Raw genomic sequence first — 18421 nt, 5'->3', positions numbered from 1 at the left:
TCTGTCTTTTTTTAATGGTGCAATATCCCTGCAAGTGCCCTTAAGTATTACAGAACATTGAAAATAGATATGATCTCTATATGACACACTCAAATATGCTTTGTTATTGCAAAATTGGTTCAATATCAGGTAGTCCTAACTTGCTCTTCTTGCTTTAAGAATGTGAGTATAAATGACCCCAGACATGCGAAATGTTATGCTTTGTCACACCCGAAGTATTCCTTCTATCCTGGCTGTAATTAGTGAGCCTTCACGAGACTGCAGAGCTGTGAGTTGCGAGGTCAGTACTGTTGAAAGGGCAATGCTACTCCATTTTTTTTTTCTCCCCATTGTTGCACTTGCTTTGGCACTTATCTGACTTTTTGATGCTTCTTGAAGTAACGAGTGTTCATTCCCCTTTCCCTCTCCCTGCCCTGGGGTAGGTCATAGAACAGATAATGCAAGGAGATGACAAGACCATGCAGGTGAGAGCAAGTAAAGAGGGGGAGCTCTCCTTTTGGTAGCAGAGACTTATTAAAATAAGTCACTTGTCTCAAGAAATCTGATTCTTTGTTCTCACAAAACTTCGTTGATTGAAGCTGTGTGTTCCTTGAGACTTAAGAGTATTCCCATGGCATTGCACAGCCTACAGAGGCTGTAGATTATATACACTTTAAATGGTAAAAAGCAGCTTATCACAAGCCATTTGGTCCTCTACTGTGCTAGCACAGACTTCTGTGCTGGCTTATGGTGAACCAGGCTGGGGAACTGATACAGGTGAAAATAACCTGCATTTGGTGGGATGCTTTTTGGAGATCACTTCCTCAATCTGGTTCTCTGTGTGTTTGCACAAACGCTTGCCCATACAACAGGGGAAAAAAAAAAAGTGGGGACTGCGTTTTTTGTTTGGTTGGTTTATTTGCAGTAGTACTGACTGAAGTGCATGTCAGGCTGTTGCTGTGTAGGTCATTCATTCATTTTTGATAACCTGCTCCAAGTATTCTGGCATTCAGAACAACTGGCTCTGTTAGAGTGAATATAGCTAGAATCCACATGGAGAAATATTGTCCTTCAGACTGCAGAAAGCCTGGGTGGTTGGGAACAACTCCTGCTGATGGCTGGCTGCATGCAGGAGACTTGAGGTTTTGTCACAGAAGTGTCATGTGCCCCAGTTTAGTGAAGCTGCTTCTTTACATGTTTACATTTGCTTAAAAAGTTTTTAAAGTTTGGGTTTTGATATTGGATTGGAGTTCACTGAAGCTCAGTGTCCTGGAAGCACTCAGGTACTGCCATGGAGCTTACTTCCATCTCAGTTGTTTGGCAGTGCATGAATGCCCCAAATAGCTGAAAGCTTTTCTGTGCCGTGCATCTGCCTGCAACCTGCTGCCTTAGCCCTTGAGACGCTGCTCTGAGCACGTGGAAGTGCACCAAAGGCACGCTGCTGTCTGTGCATGTGCACAACCTAACACCAACTGCTGTCTGCCCAGGAGGGAGCATGGACAAACACTGGTCTTGTCCCCAGAGCTGATAAGAGCTGTCCTGCATATGTTAAAATCACTGTCCTAGGAGGTCCTGTCCCCAAAGTGGCTGTAGAGTAGAGCAGGTTTGTGAAGGGACAGAGCATGTATTCTGCATCCAGGAGGCTTTTTTGCAGCCACCTTTTTCCACTACTTATTTTGTTCCCCTCGCAGGCATTCATCATATATGCACAGGAGAAGTTGTGAGAGTCAAAAATTTGCTGTGTAAGAAGGAACACAGCTGTTTATTAGGACCTCCTTGATCTAAGCATCAGCAGCCTGCTTTCCTTTGCTTCATTTACTCAGATTGAGTTTTAATAGGTGGTGTTACTTGCTCGTATTTAAATCTTCTGTCATCTTGTGTTTTGTCAAGGATGAAAGATATGTGGCACATGCATTCTTCTCGTGTTGCTAGGGACAGGACTGGAATTTGGAGTTTGGAAGTTCAGCTGAAGTTCAATAACCTACACTGTCACCTTGACCCAGGTCTACAGTTTATATGCACTCTTGCTACGTGCGCATGTTCCTTTCTCAAAGGCACATCAGTTCAGTTTACTCTGCCTTGTGGTATCAACCCCATGTAAGAGTGTTTTGTACCATGTGCTTGTTCAGATAAATCCCACATAGAGAATATTAGTGGCAGAAGTGGAGAGCAGAATGGTGTTGTGAGCAGCTGATGTTTTTTTGCAGGGTTGTTTTTTACCTTGTGGTGCAGTGCGGAGATGTTGGGGTTGCTTGATGAGGTGAGACTGCAATGCAGGTGGTCGGTCTGTAGGTGATATCCCACCTTGCAGTGGTCCAGGTTACTGCATTGCGTAGTTTCATGCTTCACCTGTAGTTGATTTTCAGGTAGAAACCACCATGGAGCTGGCTTTCAGCAGAAGTGAAGCAGCAGGTGTTCCCTGAACAGCCAAGGTGCCCATGATGTAAGGGGAGGTGTATATAAGGGGATGGCCATAGGCAGCTGGGGAACTGCTGTAACCATCCCCAAACACCTTACCCATCACTTCAGTCAGAGCCCTCACGCAGTCTTTAGGATGTCAACTTTAACATTAAACACTAGAGGGTAGTATGTTACTGCCAATGCTTTATTTTAGAACATAGTCATTTTTTAATCCCTTGAATTTATTATACAGTTTAATATTTTAAAACAAATATAGAACTAAAGAAAAAATAGTGCTTTGTTTCCATGACTGTGAGTGTGTGTAGCAGCATTTAGTGGTGTGCAATGATATTTTTGGTTTGAGTAGAAAAAGTATTGGTTTGAATTTAGATCTGACTTCAAAAGCCTCATTAGGAACAACATACTTAAAATTATTCACTCTCTACCTAATGTCTCAATGTGCACACTTCTGTGCACGATACACGTATAAGAAGAGGCCATGACTCAGAGCAGGCAGTTTTACCAAGAGATACTTGGTTTTGATGTTTAACAATTCAAATATTTTTAAGTTCATGACATTGCTTATATGCATTTACAATCGGGAAGGGGTCTTTGTGCTTGAGTAACTTTTTTTTAAAATTCTCTTTTCTTCCAGGCACCACCTTCCATGGTCAATAATGAACAACGCCAACATGCTGAGCACATATTCTTATCATTTAGAAAATCGAAATCACCATTTGCTGTTTGCAAACACATTTTGGGTAAGTTTTAATAAATGAGGTCATGCATGTACCTATTTTTGTAACTGGAACCATACTGTTTTTCTGCAGCTGGGAATACATCAGTTTTGATACTGATGAGCGGAACTTTTTGATGGAGGGTGAAACCTATTGCTGCCCTTTTTTGGTTTTGTTTCTGGCAGTTTTAAAGCTGTAAGGTATAGCTTCATGTACCTAAGTTCCTAAACTGATTTAATAAATTCAGATTTAATCTGCAACGTGATTATTGTAACGCTGTCTAACCTGTGGAGTTTGTAGAACTGCCTGTAGTGTGATTGCTTGGCTTGATGTTTCCCATTAAACTGATGAGTGATGCAATTTTTTACACTTTTGCCAGATTTTGCACTGATGCTGAAATTTTCCGTAGTGAGAATTTATTTTGGGTTGAATGTCTTAGTAAGCTGCTGTTAACAGCTCAACTGTTGTGTTAAAAAAAAAAGCTAAAAGTTTCTGTCTACCTAGTAGAAGCAATAGAGTACTGATCTGAAGTTTTGTGTGATTATACCTGTGGAGAAAGGAAAGAGATGGGTAGGTATTGCCTTTTATCAGAAAAATCTTGGGTTTTAATGGAAATACTGTAAATCTGGTTGTGTTAAAAGTCTTTAAAAATAAATCTGTTTTTACAGGCACTATAGAGACTTATTAGAGTTTGGCAGCTAAATAATCTGAAAATTGCAGGAGCAATAAGCATGTAGGACTCCTGCTCAGCATCACTGTACTAAGTGTGATTGTTGCGAGGAGGTGAGGGGGAACTTTCAGTGAAAGCTGACTCTGAAACCTGGTGAGGAAAACCTGGAAATCTGTGGAAAAGAACACATGCCAAAACCACAAAAAAGCAAATTTTCTTTCAAAGAATTTGCCAGAATGAACAGAGAAATATTAGAATTATATTTTAAAAATTATTATTTTCATATTTAATTCATTCCACAGTATTTTTTTAACAGTTATTTCTAAATTTACTGGATTAGAGACTTAAATTCATGAATATTAGGATTTCAGTATTGCAGGCCTACTACTGTGTTGTTAAATTATACTGTGATATATAGAACAGGGTGTGGTTTCTTTCCTATACCTATTCCCCAACCAGAATTTTTTCTACAAATTAGTTTCTTCTGGCTTTAATATAGTAGTATTTCATCTGGCACTGAAGACTGTAATCACACTTTTTGCTTTATGGGTCAGCAAAACTGATGCTTTTTATTTTCACATTGATTTTTTTTTTTTTAGAGAATTTTAAGTGGCAAAAGAACAAGAGTAACTTTGCAGACCAGTCAGAGCTCTTATAAGTGATATACTTGTCATTAATCAGAAATAAATAATGAGAATTTATTAAATCACCATATTTTCTTCTTAAAGAAGGAAATTCAATTTAGCATTAGTAATGAACTATCACTGCAGACTTTTTCTCTTCTGTAATCAGGGTGGTTGGGAGAAATGTGATCCTGCTTTTAACATTTTTTGGATGTCTACAAGTATTACATCCTTAAACTGTTCATATGCTACCACCATTGAGAAACCAGTGTGATTCTGCGTTGGGCAGGTTTTTACTGGCAGTGTAGGCAGTTGTGATGCTGACATCTGGAACTGAGAATTTTCCAAAACTTCATGCTTTTTAAATAAGTGTCTGTACAGTCTGGACAGAAAGAATAGCTAGTTAAGACTTTGAAGTTGAGAAGGGAGAGATAGGGATTATGAAATCAGGAATCAGGGAAGGGAAACAAGCTGTTCATGATGAAGAATAAAAAAGTTGAAGTGTACTGAAGGTATATGTACAGGTAAGGATGGGCAGGATCAGAGTAGATGGCTTTAAAAAGAAAAAGGAAAAAATAGTCAAGACAGGAATTGGAATGGAGGTAGTGATAACAAGGATGTTGATGGTGTTTGTGAAAAGGGTGTACAAGTGATACAGGGAGAGTAGTGGAGGTGATGAGCATAAGGAAAAGGGGAACAGTCGCCATCATGCGTTTCTGTAAAAACCCGGAGTTGAACCCAGGAAGTATGAGGCTCTACGTTCTTCTGTTGTAAGCTTATAGCTGTTAAACATACTGGCAAACTTCTCCTGCCTTTCTTTAGTAACTTCATGTAGAAGATAGTGGTGCTCTGACTAGTTACGAGCTTACGCTGAGCGCTAGAGGTCTGTGCTGTTAATGATTGCAGTTGTGAAATTCCATCCTCCTCTTTTCTAATATTCTCTTTTTCTGTGAGCTTTGTACAATTTGAAAAGCCAAAGACCCAGAAACAAGTTCCAGAATTGAAATTCCCCTGCAGGAATAATTTGGCTCAGTTTTATGTATGTGTTAGAAGTACACATTAAACTTTTAATTAAGTGGTTACTTAGTTTTCCAAATTAAGCCAAGTAGATTTAAAGGTGGCTTGTTTGGATTTAAGCATGTTTACCTGTGTAGCATTTAGATTTGGAGCCTGACTAAATTAAAAACATTTTAGCAAATTGGTTGCTATCTTGGATATAGAACTTGCATATAAATGAACTGTGTATTATAAACTGTGTGTATATAATCGAGAGAAGAAAGTTTAGTTTGTGGTCATTTAAAGCCCATCATCTCATGACCGGGTTGTCTTTAAGATAAACTCAGTTTTTATAGGCCTGGCAAGTTGCTCACCATAGCTCAAACTCTGTTTCTTGTTTGGGAATTTTGTTTCACCATTTCATATTTTATGCTTTCGCCACCTTGTGGCTACACCCTTTCTGAATGTTCTTTCTGTGTTTTCTGTAGAGCTCAGAATGTTTTGAAACTGGCTACTGAGATACTGCCTGCTATTTCTAAGTTAAAATTTTTTAAAGCAAAGGAACAAAAAAAAAAGCCTCTGTAGCCTCTGTCATCATATAAATTAAGTTCAGATTCTGCCTTTTTGCTTTAGATTATACTTTAGTCACCCAAACTGTTACTTTTTTCTGTAACATCTTTTTCTATTTCTTTTAGAGCATCTACATACAAAGCAATCAGATATTCAGATAATAAGGGCTAACGATTCCTACACTATGGTTGGGAGTTGTATTTTGATTACCTCAAAATAAATGTGGAAGCTTGAACATGATGTAGAAAACCTTAAATACACCAGCCTGTAAAACTTTTGCTTTGATAATTAATGTTATCTTTTTGTGTAGTGGACTTGCTTCCCATTATTATCCATGTAACGCATGTAATTTTATGTACTGTTGGTTCCAAAGGCAAGCACCCAAGTAATATAGGAGTCTTCAGTTCTGGTGTGCCTGTTGTTAGTCATATCTTAATGTATTGGGACTAAATCTGTCATATTTTGTTCCACAGTTGTGTTAGAATTCTTATTCCTGATCTTTGGCCCAGACTGTTTACACAGTCAACTTTTCTTCCCTTGAGTCACTGAGTCAAATACTACCAGACAATTTGGTAATTGGGTTATTGATTATTTTTACCCCGTCTTGAGTTGTAAATTCTTTGTTTTCATAGCAACAAAGTTCCATTTAATAATAGATAGTAGTAAATTTCCATTAACTTTTTTGTTGGAAGTACATACAAGCTAAATATATGTTTTCTGATACTCAAGTTGACTTTTTTTCCCCACAGAAACTAGTAAAGTGGACTATGTCCTTTTTCAAGCTGCTACAGCAATAATGGAAGCAGTTGTAAGAGAATGGATTCTCTTGGAAAAAACTAGCATTGAGTCACTGCGAACATTCCTTCTAACCTATGTCTTACAAAGGCCTAAGTAAGTATAGAAAAAATACCTCTGAACATCTAGGATTCTGCATGAAGTCTGGATTATCCTTTTGTTTCTCAGGGTAGTGGTGGAAGACTATTTCAACAGTTACATATCTTCCATTCTTAACACTTAGTTGACTTCTGTAGAGTCGTCAGCTTTCCTTCATGAATTCACACAAAGCGATTGAAACAGAAACATGTTTAAAATTTTATGGAGCACTGATGTTCAGAATTATTTGCAAATACATTTTTGCAATGTTGTTTACAGCCTTCAAAAGTACGTTCGGGAGCAGATTCTATTAGCGGTAGCGGTGATAGTGAAACGGGGATCATTAGACAAATCAATCGACTGCAAAAGCATTTTTCATGAAGTTAGCCAGTTGATCAGCAGCGGTAACCCCACTGTGGTAAGTATTTTTTTTTTCTTCAAAGTTTAAGCAGCCTATATGAGCAGTGTAACTTATATACTTAGTGACTATAAAATCTTGTATACTTCTCTCATGTCAAAGTTAAAATCAGTAATTAAGTTGATAGCTGCTCAAGCAATCATTTACCAAAGTGGAGATTTTTGAATGTTTTGTGACTAGGAGTAGTATGTGTAGTTCTTTGGTACACAATGACACCGTATTTTTTTTTAGGGAATAGGTTTCTCTGAATAGCTGCTTTAAGTGCCATGGCATTTCTTTTACTTGTTTCTCTGTTTCTTTAGTAAAACAGCATGATCTAAAATGGATTTTCCATTAGCTGGCAGGTTCTTTACACACTCTGTTCCTCTTCCATCTGTGCAGTGCTGCACCCTCCTGTGGCTCAGCTGTCGGAATAGGCTACCGAGCAAGAGGCATAGGCCTCTGCTGTTCTCTGGGAGACGGGTAGGTGGAGAGAAAGGGGTGTGAGGAAGTAAAACATGGAATGGAAATACAAACCTTACTCTAGATTTAATGTCATAGTACTAGGGGTAAGTGTTACCTTCCATACTGAGCTCAAAGTGGAAACAAGGTGTCCAATATCTATCTATGCATTTAGTGAAATTCCGTTTGCTATGCCAGGAGATAAGTTTAGAATAGGTCATAATAGAAGCATGTAACTAGAGATTAAAGGGAGGTGATTTTTTGCCTACCAAATGCAAATCGAAGAGTATGTAGATTCCATGCTGAAACTTTAACTGAAGCTTTTCTCAAACAAAAACCATGAGGGAACTGGTTTATAACACTGCTGAGCATTTAGAGCAGCAGTTGTACTAGATGTGAGCGGCAAATGTTTTAACTCTGAAAATTTGATCAAAGTGTACTAGAAGTAATGCAGCTCATGTCATGGTCCTAAAAATAGTGTGTCACCTCTGAGCACAAGTGATACCCCTCCAGGGTATGGAAATTTCAGTTACACTTGTAAACCTTAATTTCACAGTTATTTAGCTTAAGGAGAGCATTCCAGTGTTTTGGTTGTGCATAATTTGGATAGAAATGGGTATTTGTTTAGAACAATGCTGAGTTCCAGCTTTTTTTCCAGGAAACATAGCCTTGTTATTAAAATGGAGTTGCAACTGAAGTTTTCAAGTTTTATGCATGCCGTTGTGTATGCTTCTGTAGTTTATATGATCTTTCCATAAAGATACAGAAGTGGAGTAAATAGAAACGTGGATGTTGACAGAGAAGTCTTCTTTGAATTAACTCTTGCACAGTCCAAGTTCTACACTTGTACTCTGTGCATGCACTAACATACAAATGCACTACACTGACCACAGCATACAGCAAGCTAAGACTGCCTACTGTAAGTATATCATCCCAGGCTTGCTGCAGAACAGAGTGTGTCACAGAGGAGCTCTGGCTGGGGGAAGGGGCAATATTTCACTCTTCCAAGTTCTGCTCGCTGACACCATACAGAGGCCAAGTTTGGCTCAGTTTTTCATTTCCCTTTATCCACTTGGTCTTCACAAGTTTTTCCAAAGTATTTGTGCTGAAGTTTTAAGAACAATATTGAAAATGTCTTGAGTATATAATTCCTATATGCTAGTATGACTCACTATTGTAAAATGACATATGATGAAACATACTCTCTGTAAGGTGCAGTATGTATTTGTTAGTCTTCGACAATCTGGTTATAAACACATGCTCCCATGTATGTATGGAGTTTTATATTATAAAATAGTTCTCATTCATAAAAATGTTCTTGTAATCTTCTGAAACTTTGCTACACGACAGACTTTACGGGCACAGCTTCATGTGACCCAGGACTTGGCATATGCAATAATAAGCAGTAATAAAATTGTGTGTTAGCACAGTACCTATCACAACTGAGCTCTGAGAGAGTTCAGGGCATGCCTGTTGTATAAATATATAATAATTTTGAAATGTTGTATGAATTAATACAATGAATTATCCACTTAGCTTTTTCAAATATAGGTGGGTGGTGTTATCATTAATGCCCCTGTAGCATTCAGCTGTGCCCATCAGGCCAAATGGAACCACAGTGGTGCAGCTGCCTTGCTGCTGTGTGAAGTCTTAGCTCAGGGTGCTTCAGGGTGCTGTATGAAGCTAAGGGAGTGGTACTGATTTCAAGATCTGAAATGTGCTACCAGGACAGTGCCTTGCAGTGTCACAGGTGTTTCTGCACTTTGCTGAAGGTGTGTTTATATTATAAAAAAAGGCCTCCATCCACACCAGGGATAAAGTTAGGATATGGGTGTTAGAAGAGATTGGTACATGTTTTCCAGTAGTCCCTGACTCCTACCATTTTTTTTAACATGTCTTTCCTGTGATGTGATGTGCACTCTTGCCTCCAGCTTTGTACACTCAAGTTTCAGAAGTCTGTCATACCTTTGCAACGCCTAATTCTCTGTTGAGTCTCTTGGTCACTCTCTGTGTCCTTCACAGACTTCTGCTGCATGTTTCCTCTGCCCACCCATTTGTGTCCTCTCTGAGGCTCACTACAGCTGGGAAGTACAACATACAGAATCAGCAGCAGGTCACTTAATATTTAAAAATGTTTAAAACTCTCAAATATGGCTCTTAGCTGTTGATAATGGCTTTCTACAGCTGTTTGTAATTGAAAGTCCTTTTTTAAAAAGTGGTCTCTTGCCTGCTTCTCGCTTGCTTTCTCCTCTCTGCTGGTGCCAAAGCTTCCTGACCCTTCTTTATCTTCCAAGAATAAAGTAGGTACTTAATTTTTTCCATTCCCTGCAAACCTCCACCCAGTTCCTGCCAGACATCTGTACTAGTTTTGTGTGTGTTAGGCACTCCGGCTCCATGAAACCTTTGGGACTTTTCAGTAACATCTTGTCAGGGTTAAGTCCTGAATATCTGTGTAATAAGGACAGCAGTGAATGTAGATAGTACTGTCTTTTGCATATTTGCAGGATTCGATATGTTTAATACCTTAATTTCTCGAGTATTAGTGAAAAATATCTTTAGAAACACATGTGTTTTGAGGATGGAACTTGAAGGTATGTTGAGTAGTGTGGGAAACTGATGTGGGAGCAAGACTCATAGACGAACTGTTGCAAGTGAAAATATGAAGAGGAGACTGGAAGGAAGAGCAGGGAGAGTAATAATGATGATAGGAAGAAAGTGAGCAGCAAATTAAAAAGATGGCTTTAGTGTCTTAATAGTGGAACACAGTGTATGTGTTAAGGAAATAACAAGGCACGAAGGAGAGTTAATACTGTGGGGATGGGAAAGATGCATGGTTAGAGCCAGGATTTGGACCTGGAGTGTTGGCTCTCGCTGACACTTCTCTGCCATATGAGCCTTTATTGGTCTTGTGGAAAGAACCTCTGTCTGAGAAGGGAAAGCAAACCTCGGAGAGTCTGGCTGCCTGTTACCTTATAAATGAGTTTAAGTAGTCATCCTCTGGGAGGACAAGGATTAGCTTTGGAGTTCCTGGTTTTGTTTTCTCTGGCTCTTCCTGTAACATCAATACAAGCCACCCTCCTGCTCATGAAGGAGAACCTGTAATCTCCCTCCAATAGCAATTTCAGGATTTCTTTTCAAAATCTTCATCTCTGAGGGCCAGAGCTTCTGGCGTTAGATCCAGTATCATGGGCCAGTCTTAAAATGCTAAATGCATGTTTTCTGTCACTGATTTCAACATTTTGGAGAACTTTGTGGGCCAAATTCCTCTCAACTATAAATGCCTTAAATTCCTTGGCCTTTTCTTTTTGTGTTAGAATATTGTGCTTTTGCATAACTGAAAGATATCGTTTGTCCTTCATCCCTGCCAGAAGGACAGGAATCCTGTCAGGTAAGGTGACTAATTCTTAGGAGGAGGAATTGGTCTGCATGTGAACACAATCAGATGGACTTTGTTTAAAACTGAACTAGGATATGGGTCACACCTCGATTTCTTCCAGAATATGGGCAGGCAGGTGCAGAGGAGTCCAACTGCTGTAGACCTGACAGGACTGGAAAGCAACAGATTCTGTGGGTTTTTTAACATCTACAATGCATACAGTAAAATATATTCTAATATAAAGCTCCATACCTGAAGCCTTAATTTTTCAGTATCTGCAAGAAGATTTGTCAAGACTTACTGGAAGAACTCTGGGATCATAACAGTTCCTTCTTTTTAAAAATCTGTAAATCTGTTGGTCTGTTTCCCAGTGTTCATGTTTGGACTAGAGGAGATTTAGATACTTTAGGTTGCCTAAAACTGCTGAGGAATGTGCTGTGGATGTATTTCATGTGAACAGTGGGAAATACTAGTAAGCAGAACTCTAGGCATTTGTCTTAATTTAAATTAACCTATCAATAATAATGGCTGCATAGATAACTATTTACATTTATTTAACATTTGTGCTTCTTAATTCTGTTCTTTAAGAGGAGTTTAACTTCTGAATCCCTGTCTAGATGTTGTTGCCTCATGGGTTAGGGCAGGAGTTGGAGAGGCTCTCATGACTTACATTTTGACAAAAATATATATATTATTTTCTTCCTCTACCCTCAACTGTATCTTCTGGTCTAATAAAATTATTATCTTGTCCTGTGAACCTTACCGCCCTTGAGACATGTTGAGTATGAAAACCAGATGGTAAACCGGGATATTTAAGCTGCTTCCTTCATGCTGACAAGTACTCTATAAAGGCCTAAGTTAGTGTGTTAAAGATTGGTTTGGGAATTTTAGGGATCCAGAAACTACTCCAAATATGAGGTTAAAACTCAGTAATAGAAATGTAAGAGAACTTTAAAACATAAGTATTTTCTTAGTAGTTATTAACCAGGGTGCCTTTTAAAGTCTTCCAATTTTTCTTTTGAAAGAGAGCCTACTTTACTGGATATGCAGTATAGCAAGACTCCAGCTTACGTGCTTAATAATTTTAATATTAGAATTGATAGCTCCCAGTATTATCATTTACAGTAGAGCCACAGTTTCAAAGATGGGGCTGGGAGGTGAGGAGACATGATCCAGAGGAGAGATGTGTGCCCCCCTGTTCTATGTATGGCATCCATGACTCTTTGTTTCCTCAGTTCTGGTGTCTCAGGAGATGTGCAGGTATGGAGACCCTCACCTGGAGACCTCAGACTCACTGGGAGGGAAGAAATTATGCCTTTCCATGTGTCACACCTATATTTCTTTTATTTCTGTGGTGACACACAAATAAATAGGCTTGAGGGGAAAGGCCTCTTTAAGAAGTTTGACCCTAGCTACTTGATCTTCAGATCCTCTTCCTCTCAGAGGTACTACCCTTCTGAGTATATATGTTCAGTAATGAACTGGACCTATGTGGGAATCTACTTAAAAACAATCAGCCTTCTCCCTCCTACCATCTTTTTTTGTGTGTCTCTAGGAAGATCTGCTGTGGAGCACAGCCATGTAACACAGCTCGTTTGGCATATCTGGCAGTATGGCAGGCAGAGGCAGGCAAAAAGCACCAAAAATAAGTACTGTGAAAAGTGGGGGGAGAGGGGACACCTTCCCTACAAAGAGCACTTGCCAGGGTGATGTGTATTTAAATCTGGATGATACGGATGGAGAGCTGGATGATACTGCATGACTATTCTTACTATTCATATTGTGAATTTAATTGGAAGTCTTGAATTGTTCATGCAACTACTGTGGGAGTGAAGATTCAACTGGTGCCTTTCAGACAAGAACCTGGAGGAGGATATGTTAGCTCTAGATAGTTTTCAGACCTTCACTTGTTTAAAAAGAAGATTAATTTTTTTTTTTTTTTCTCCTCCTGATTTCTGCTTCACAACTTTGCCTGTCCCCAGAGGAACAAATAAAAGCATGTTTTGCACCCTAAGCTCTAGCAAACTGTCTGGACCTCTTCCATTACTAGTAGAGGCTGCTACTTCCCTTCTCTCTGGCCAAAGCCTGCATGCTTCACATGCCACAAGATCGTCTTCCTGTGGCCCCCAGTGTTTTGCAGAGGAATTGGTTTTCTCTTTCTCAGCTCAACCCTAGAGTTTTCCCTTGCTTGGTTTGCCTGGTTCTCCCTAAGGAAGGGAAGCAGGGTCTCTCCTGTTGTGCTGCTGTAGGTGTGGTGTGTTAACCTGGTGCTGCTTGTTTGTCTTTGTACGATGGCAGAGGAGGAATGGGAAGAAAGGGGTGCACTGCCCAGGCAGTCCCTTACAGCTGACAGCACAGAATTGCAGCTGTGGGTCCTATTCCTATCATCCTGTCCCTGCTCTACAGCATTTTTCCACCAGTTGGCTCATTTGGGAAGAAAGAAACAGATAAAATCCAGTGGGTTCTTCCTGGTCCTTACTTATATTTCTTCAGCATATATTCTGTTTTTATTTGATTGGGAACTACTACTTCAGCTCCTGGGTTTCCTGTTCCCTGCCCCTTGCAGTCCTCACAAATTGAAAAGCTGGAGTGGCCCCAGTTGCTCTGTGTACATAATGGTATTTCTTTTGGCCCTGTGGCCATCCTGTTAACCTTTCCATTTGGAGTTGCAGTTTACATTCTGGGGATTTAGATACTCTGAAAAAAATAGCAAATGCAGTTCTCCTGATTCAAGGAAGTAGGGAAGAAGTATATTACCACCTTTATCAGGGAACACTGGATTTAAACAATTTATTTGGTAAAATTATTTGACACATTCTCACTACAGATTTTTATCATCTAGAAGCAGAACAGCAAATTCTACCTCTGATGGCAGGAGGAATCAAAGACTAAATCTCCTGTGCAAGTTAAAATTAGCTGGTTTAGGTATGTTATTAAATGCTTCTTGTGGCTTCCCTTTGGTTTCAGTAACAAGAGTTTACATTACATATATAGAGACAGCATCCTCTAAATGCATATTCAGCCTGGCTGTGATCTAATATAACAGGGTAGATGTTATGATTTGTTTTTTTCAGGTGAGACCTTTATTGTTTTAAATATACTTGCTCATTTTTTCTGTAGGTATAAATGACACTTGCAGGGGGGGTGGGAGAAGGGTTGTTGCTTGATAGTTTAGGTTTTGTAGTAGAATGAATGATTTAATCAAACCTCTGACAACCTAGCTGTATCTCTGCTCTGAATTTCAGAACAGAGGCAACGGTGGTGGTGGTGTTCATTTTGCTTTTTCTGTTGGCTTTTCTGCCTCGGAGCTGGTGTACCACATGTCCTTTTTTTTCCTAAGCTGTATTTGAACTCTTCTTCCCTTCAGATGCTTTGTAACCTAACTACCCTCAAATGAAGCAGTTCACTTATTCCATGGGCAGTGCAGGCACAAGTGTGAAATCCCTTCAAACATTATGGCTTTAACTTTTGTTATAGGGGACATTCCATTGGGAGGAATAAGTTGCATTTACCTCCTGCATCTATCTGAGTTTTATAAATGATACATAAATCTTGTTTACTCTTAAAATGGTGCATGATCTTTCTGTAGTTTGTGTTTTATTGGAGTAATTTAAAAAGAAAACTACTAAACCGATGTTACTACTGGGTGTCTGATTGCCAAGTTAATCTCTTATCACAAGTCCCATTGATCTTCTGTTTGAGCAGCTGAGAGTCTATTTTATGTATAGCGATCTTTCATAAAGTTTATTCCTGGTAATAAAGCTAACTGGGGTGAGTGCCAAGCTATTCTCAGAGGCAGTCCGCTCTGAACAAGAGAAGTATTTTATTTTGTTAGATGGGCTTATTGTTTGGGTATGTACTTGTGGCAGAACTAGAGAAATTGCTAGCGAGCGAGTCAAACTAGGTTCAGAGGTGTACTCTTACTGGTATGAAGTTAATGGCATTACTGCGTAATAGACATTCAGATCTGACTTTTAATGTGATGCCCAGAGTCACGTGCATTTTCTACTTATGGTATTACTAAATTGGATTGTTAATATCTTCTGTGGCATGGCAAAAACCTTAAACCCACAACAAAAAACCTCTCTGCCCTAGGACTTTATTAAGTGCAGTCAATTTTACTATGTTGAAGAGGAAGTAATTTTATTTCACAAAGTATAACTGTATTGGTTTGTCTGAAACTATGTTGTTCAGAGTTTTGAAATCTTTTGTCTAGTAGCCTGCATTTTTGTTGAAGTACTCAGTGTCTTCATACCAAACATACATGTAAATTAAAAAAATGTATTTCAAAATATTAATAGTTAACCTTCAGTAAAGTTACTTTTCATAAAGAAAAATTTTACTTTTAGGAAAGTTTACTTAAACTTTATTCCAGACTTTGAGGTATTACTGTGTATTCAGAAGAGTTCAGTGGATGACAGGGCACATGTTCTTTTAAGCTAATTAATTTGTTAATATTCATATGAAAATGATAATCTTACTGCTATACACAATAATCTATATAAATTCCTGTAGCCTTATGGCAGGTTAGGGAAACAAAACCATACAAAACCACAAAACCAGTGGTGGTTTTATATGCAGCTTTATGCAAATGCTTGATGTTGCAAGGACAGGTTACAGGTCTTGATACGTTCCTCTGCTCTTGTCTGTCAGCTAAACTCCTGGGGGTTGGCACCTGCCTTCTGGGAAACCAGTCTCAAGCGATCTCCTCTCAGCCTGTTGTTGCAGCAAATTTTAAATTACTGGCCAATATCTTATCTTTGGTCTTCTCCTGCTCTAGTAACCTGGATATATGGGAGTGCTTCCAATTCCTCATGGGTACAAAGGGTAGGTGCAGATGCAGGTAGTGACAAGAGGGCATAGATGTGCCCACAAATGCGCACGTTGCCCTTGTGATTGTGAGGGAATGGGGCAGGATGTGCACTCCATCTATTGAAATACCAAGATGAAGGTGTTGGTGGGATGCTGGGAATTCAGTGGGAGGGAGGAGAGCAGCAGGATGCTGTGTGTCCTGGTGTTCACGGTGAGCTAGGCTGCTGGAGGGAATAAAGTGGGTGATACCATGCTTCTCCTTTCATGCTTAGAGCAGGTGCTGGTATCAGAACTACCTGAAATAGCTTTTGTTGAAGTCAGGGGGGCAGGTCACTGCTCAAGCTGCTTTATGAGGCTCTTAGCAGATTCAGTCAGCCTAGCTGGATCCATTGCTCTTGACATCTTTGAAGAGATTTCTTTACCATCAGTTATAAAATTTAAACTTCCTTTTAAATTTCTCCATGAAATCAGGAGAAGAGCACACAAAAAAATCTGGAACACACTTCTATCATGCAATAGCACATTACTATCCAAACAGAAATGATAAATTATTATATACCATATAAGCAAACTGGAGAAAACATCTGTTGTTTCAGCTAATACTAACTATAATCACAGTGGGAACAAACTTTTTTTTTCTAGTTCTCCTTACGTGTCACCTGAACTTTTTTTTTTCCAATTATTTTCCAATAATTGGCAACCAACTGCAAGTGATGGGTGGTCTGCATCGCTGCCCTGCTTGTTCTGGGGTGGTCTGGATGGTGACTTGGTGTGGAGATCTTTGTGTGATAAAGCAGAAGCAGCTCAGCTTTAGCCAGGCTGTTGTACTGTTGTAGTCATCAATACCACATGGTAATCATGGTGTGCTGTAGCGTATCGAGCTACAGATATGCTACAGATTTGTAATTGCAACTAATTATGTTCTTACATCATGGCTTTGAGCTGAAAAGTATCAGTGTGTCAGTAATTCAAGCATCAAATAAAAGCCTGCATTTTAAAGTATTAGAGAACCTTGTGAGACTTCTGCATCTCCTTGCACATAATGAGGTTAGACAGCGTTCTCTGGCAACTTTGCATTATTCCTTTAAAAACATGTATTCTTATCTCAAGCATTGTTCTAGAGCCAAACTTTGGGAGCTTTTTTTTTAGTTTGTTTTTTTTTTCACCCAGATTAATTCTTTTCATATGAAACTCTTAATGTTGGATTTAAAACTCAGCGTTAGCCTATACTAATTTTTTTTAATATTGGATCAAATCTGTGTTTCCTCTAAATAAAAAAATATATTGCTTAAAACTTAGAAATTTGGAAATACTGATATTTTGAGCTAATTAGAAATATTTCTAAGTCTAGTATAGAACTGACAAAATTGCACTTTTGCAGGAGTAGTTTAAAGTGTGATGCTGTGTTTCACTGGTTAAACATTGCTTTTATCATACATAATGTGGGACGACGGTGACTGTAGAAGAGAAATAGTCCCCTTGAAATAAACAGTTATTTCTTTAAAATAGGAAAGCCTGGATTTAGCAACTGATCAACTATATGCTGGTCCACTGTACAGCTGTATTATAGTAGAGGAGAAAATCCATATCTTACCATAAAGCTACTATGTTCAATCTGTCTGGGACTTATTTAGCAAGTAAGAATGTTAATTTAGTGTATACTGGCTAAGATAACTGGTTGTCTGGGGGGTCAAGGTACTGACTTCAGAGGCATTTCTGAACAAAGATGTTGCAGTTGGTGGGTGGATGGCACTGGTCTCAGCTGTTGTATGAGCTTGCATAAATAGTATCATCTCCACTTTAATCTTTCGGGTGTTCAGAGGTAGTGTGCATATTTCTGTTTAACCCCTGGACACTTGCTGGCATGCATGACCCTTTAACAATTCCTGTCCCTCTGTCCAACCCTGGCACCTTGGCTCCAAACAGTCTGGAAGGATAGCCAGTAATTTTGCAGTTTTTTGTTAAAAACATCTCTTTAACAAAAAGTGTTTTCATTTCATCAGTATAGTTTCTATTGTGCTTGTTACAGTACTGTATGGCACACTTCTGAAGTACTGCTTGCATCTCCGCTGTACGATATTTACTCTCCTTTGTGTGTAATGATCAGTTAAAATTATATTTAAACTGGTGATGATGGTTACTGGACTTTGGCATCAGGAAAAAAAGATTTTTTTTTTTATTTAAAAAATTGGCAACAAAGGCTGGAGAATTGTGTTTCATAAAGGAAAGTTGGCTTTTAAGTTGTGTTTTAGGATAAACATTTGATTTACTTTTCCATTCTCAAAATTTAAGGTAAAGATACTTAAACCTTCAGTCTTTATGGATCTGTCTCTAAAATTAACGTGCCTTTTTCTCATCAATTCTTGTATCACTTCAGAGACATCATTCTAATAGAGTAGTTTTAAAGGTTATTTCTGAGGCTTGTGGATATTGTGCTTTGGAGGGAATTATCCAAAAGCTTTCAAGCATCAGAGCTTTCTGTGTATTACTCTCCTCTTTTTTTTGTTTGGGGGGGGTGGGGTGGGG

General features: G+C 38.9%; 1 protein-coding gene across 1 annotated transcript in view; it reads left to right on the top strand.

Moving 5' to 3' along the window:
• The first annotated feature begins 3039 nt into the window (after positions 1 to 3039).
• Positions 3040 to 18421, top strand: part of XPO4 (exportin 4) — a 53503-nt gene continuing 38121 nt past the window's right edge. The window contains exons 1-3 of the mRNA XM_026851146.1: positions 3040 to 3140; positions 6725 to 6866; positions 7128 to 7266. Of these exons, the coding sequence (XP_026706947.1) occupies positions 3047 to 3140; positions 6725 to 6866; positions 7128 to 7266 (375 nt within the window). The 5' untranslated portion in view covers positions 3040 to 3046. The remainder of the gene's footprint in view (positions 3141 to 6724; positions 6867 to 7127; positions 7267 to 18421) is intronic.

The sequence above is a fragment of the Athene cunicularia genome, assembly GCF_003259725.1.
Source record: "Athene cunicularia isolate RWA chromosome 1 unlocalized genomic scaffold, athCun1 chr1_part1, whole genome shotgun sequence".
Taxonomy (NCBI): Eukaryota; Metazoa; Chordata; class Aves; order Strigiformes; family Strigidae; genus Athene; species Athene cunicularia.
This window is presented reverse-complemented; position numbering and strand designations above follow the sequence as displayed.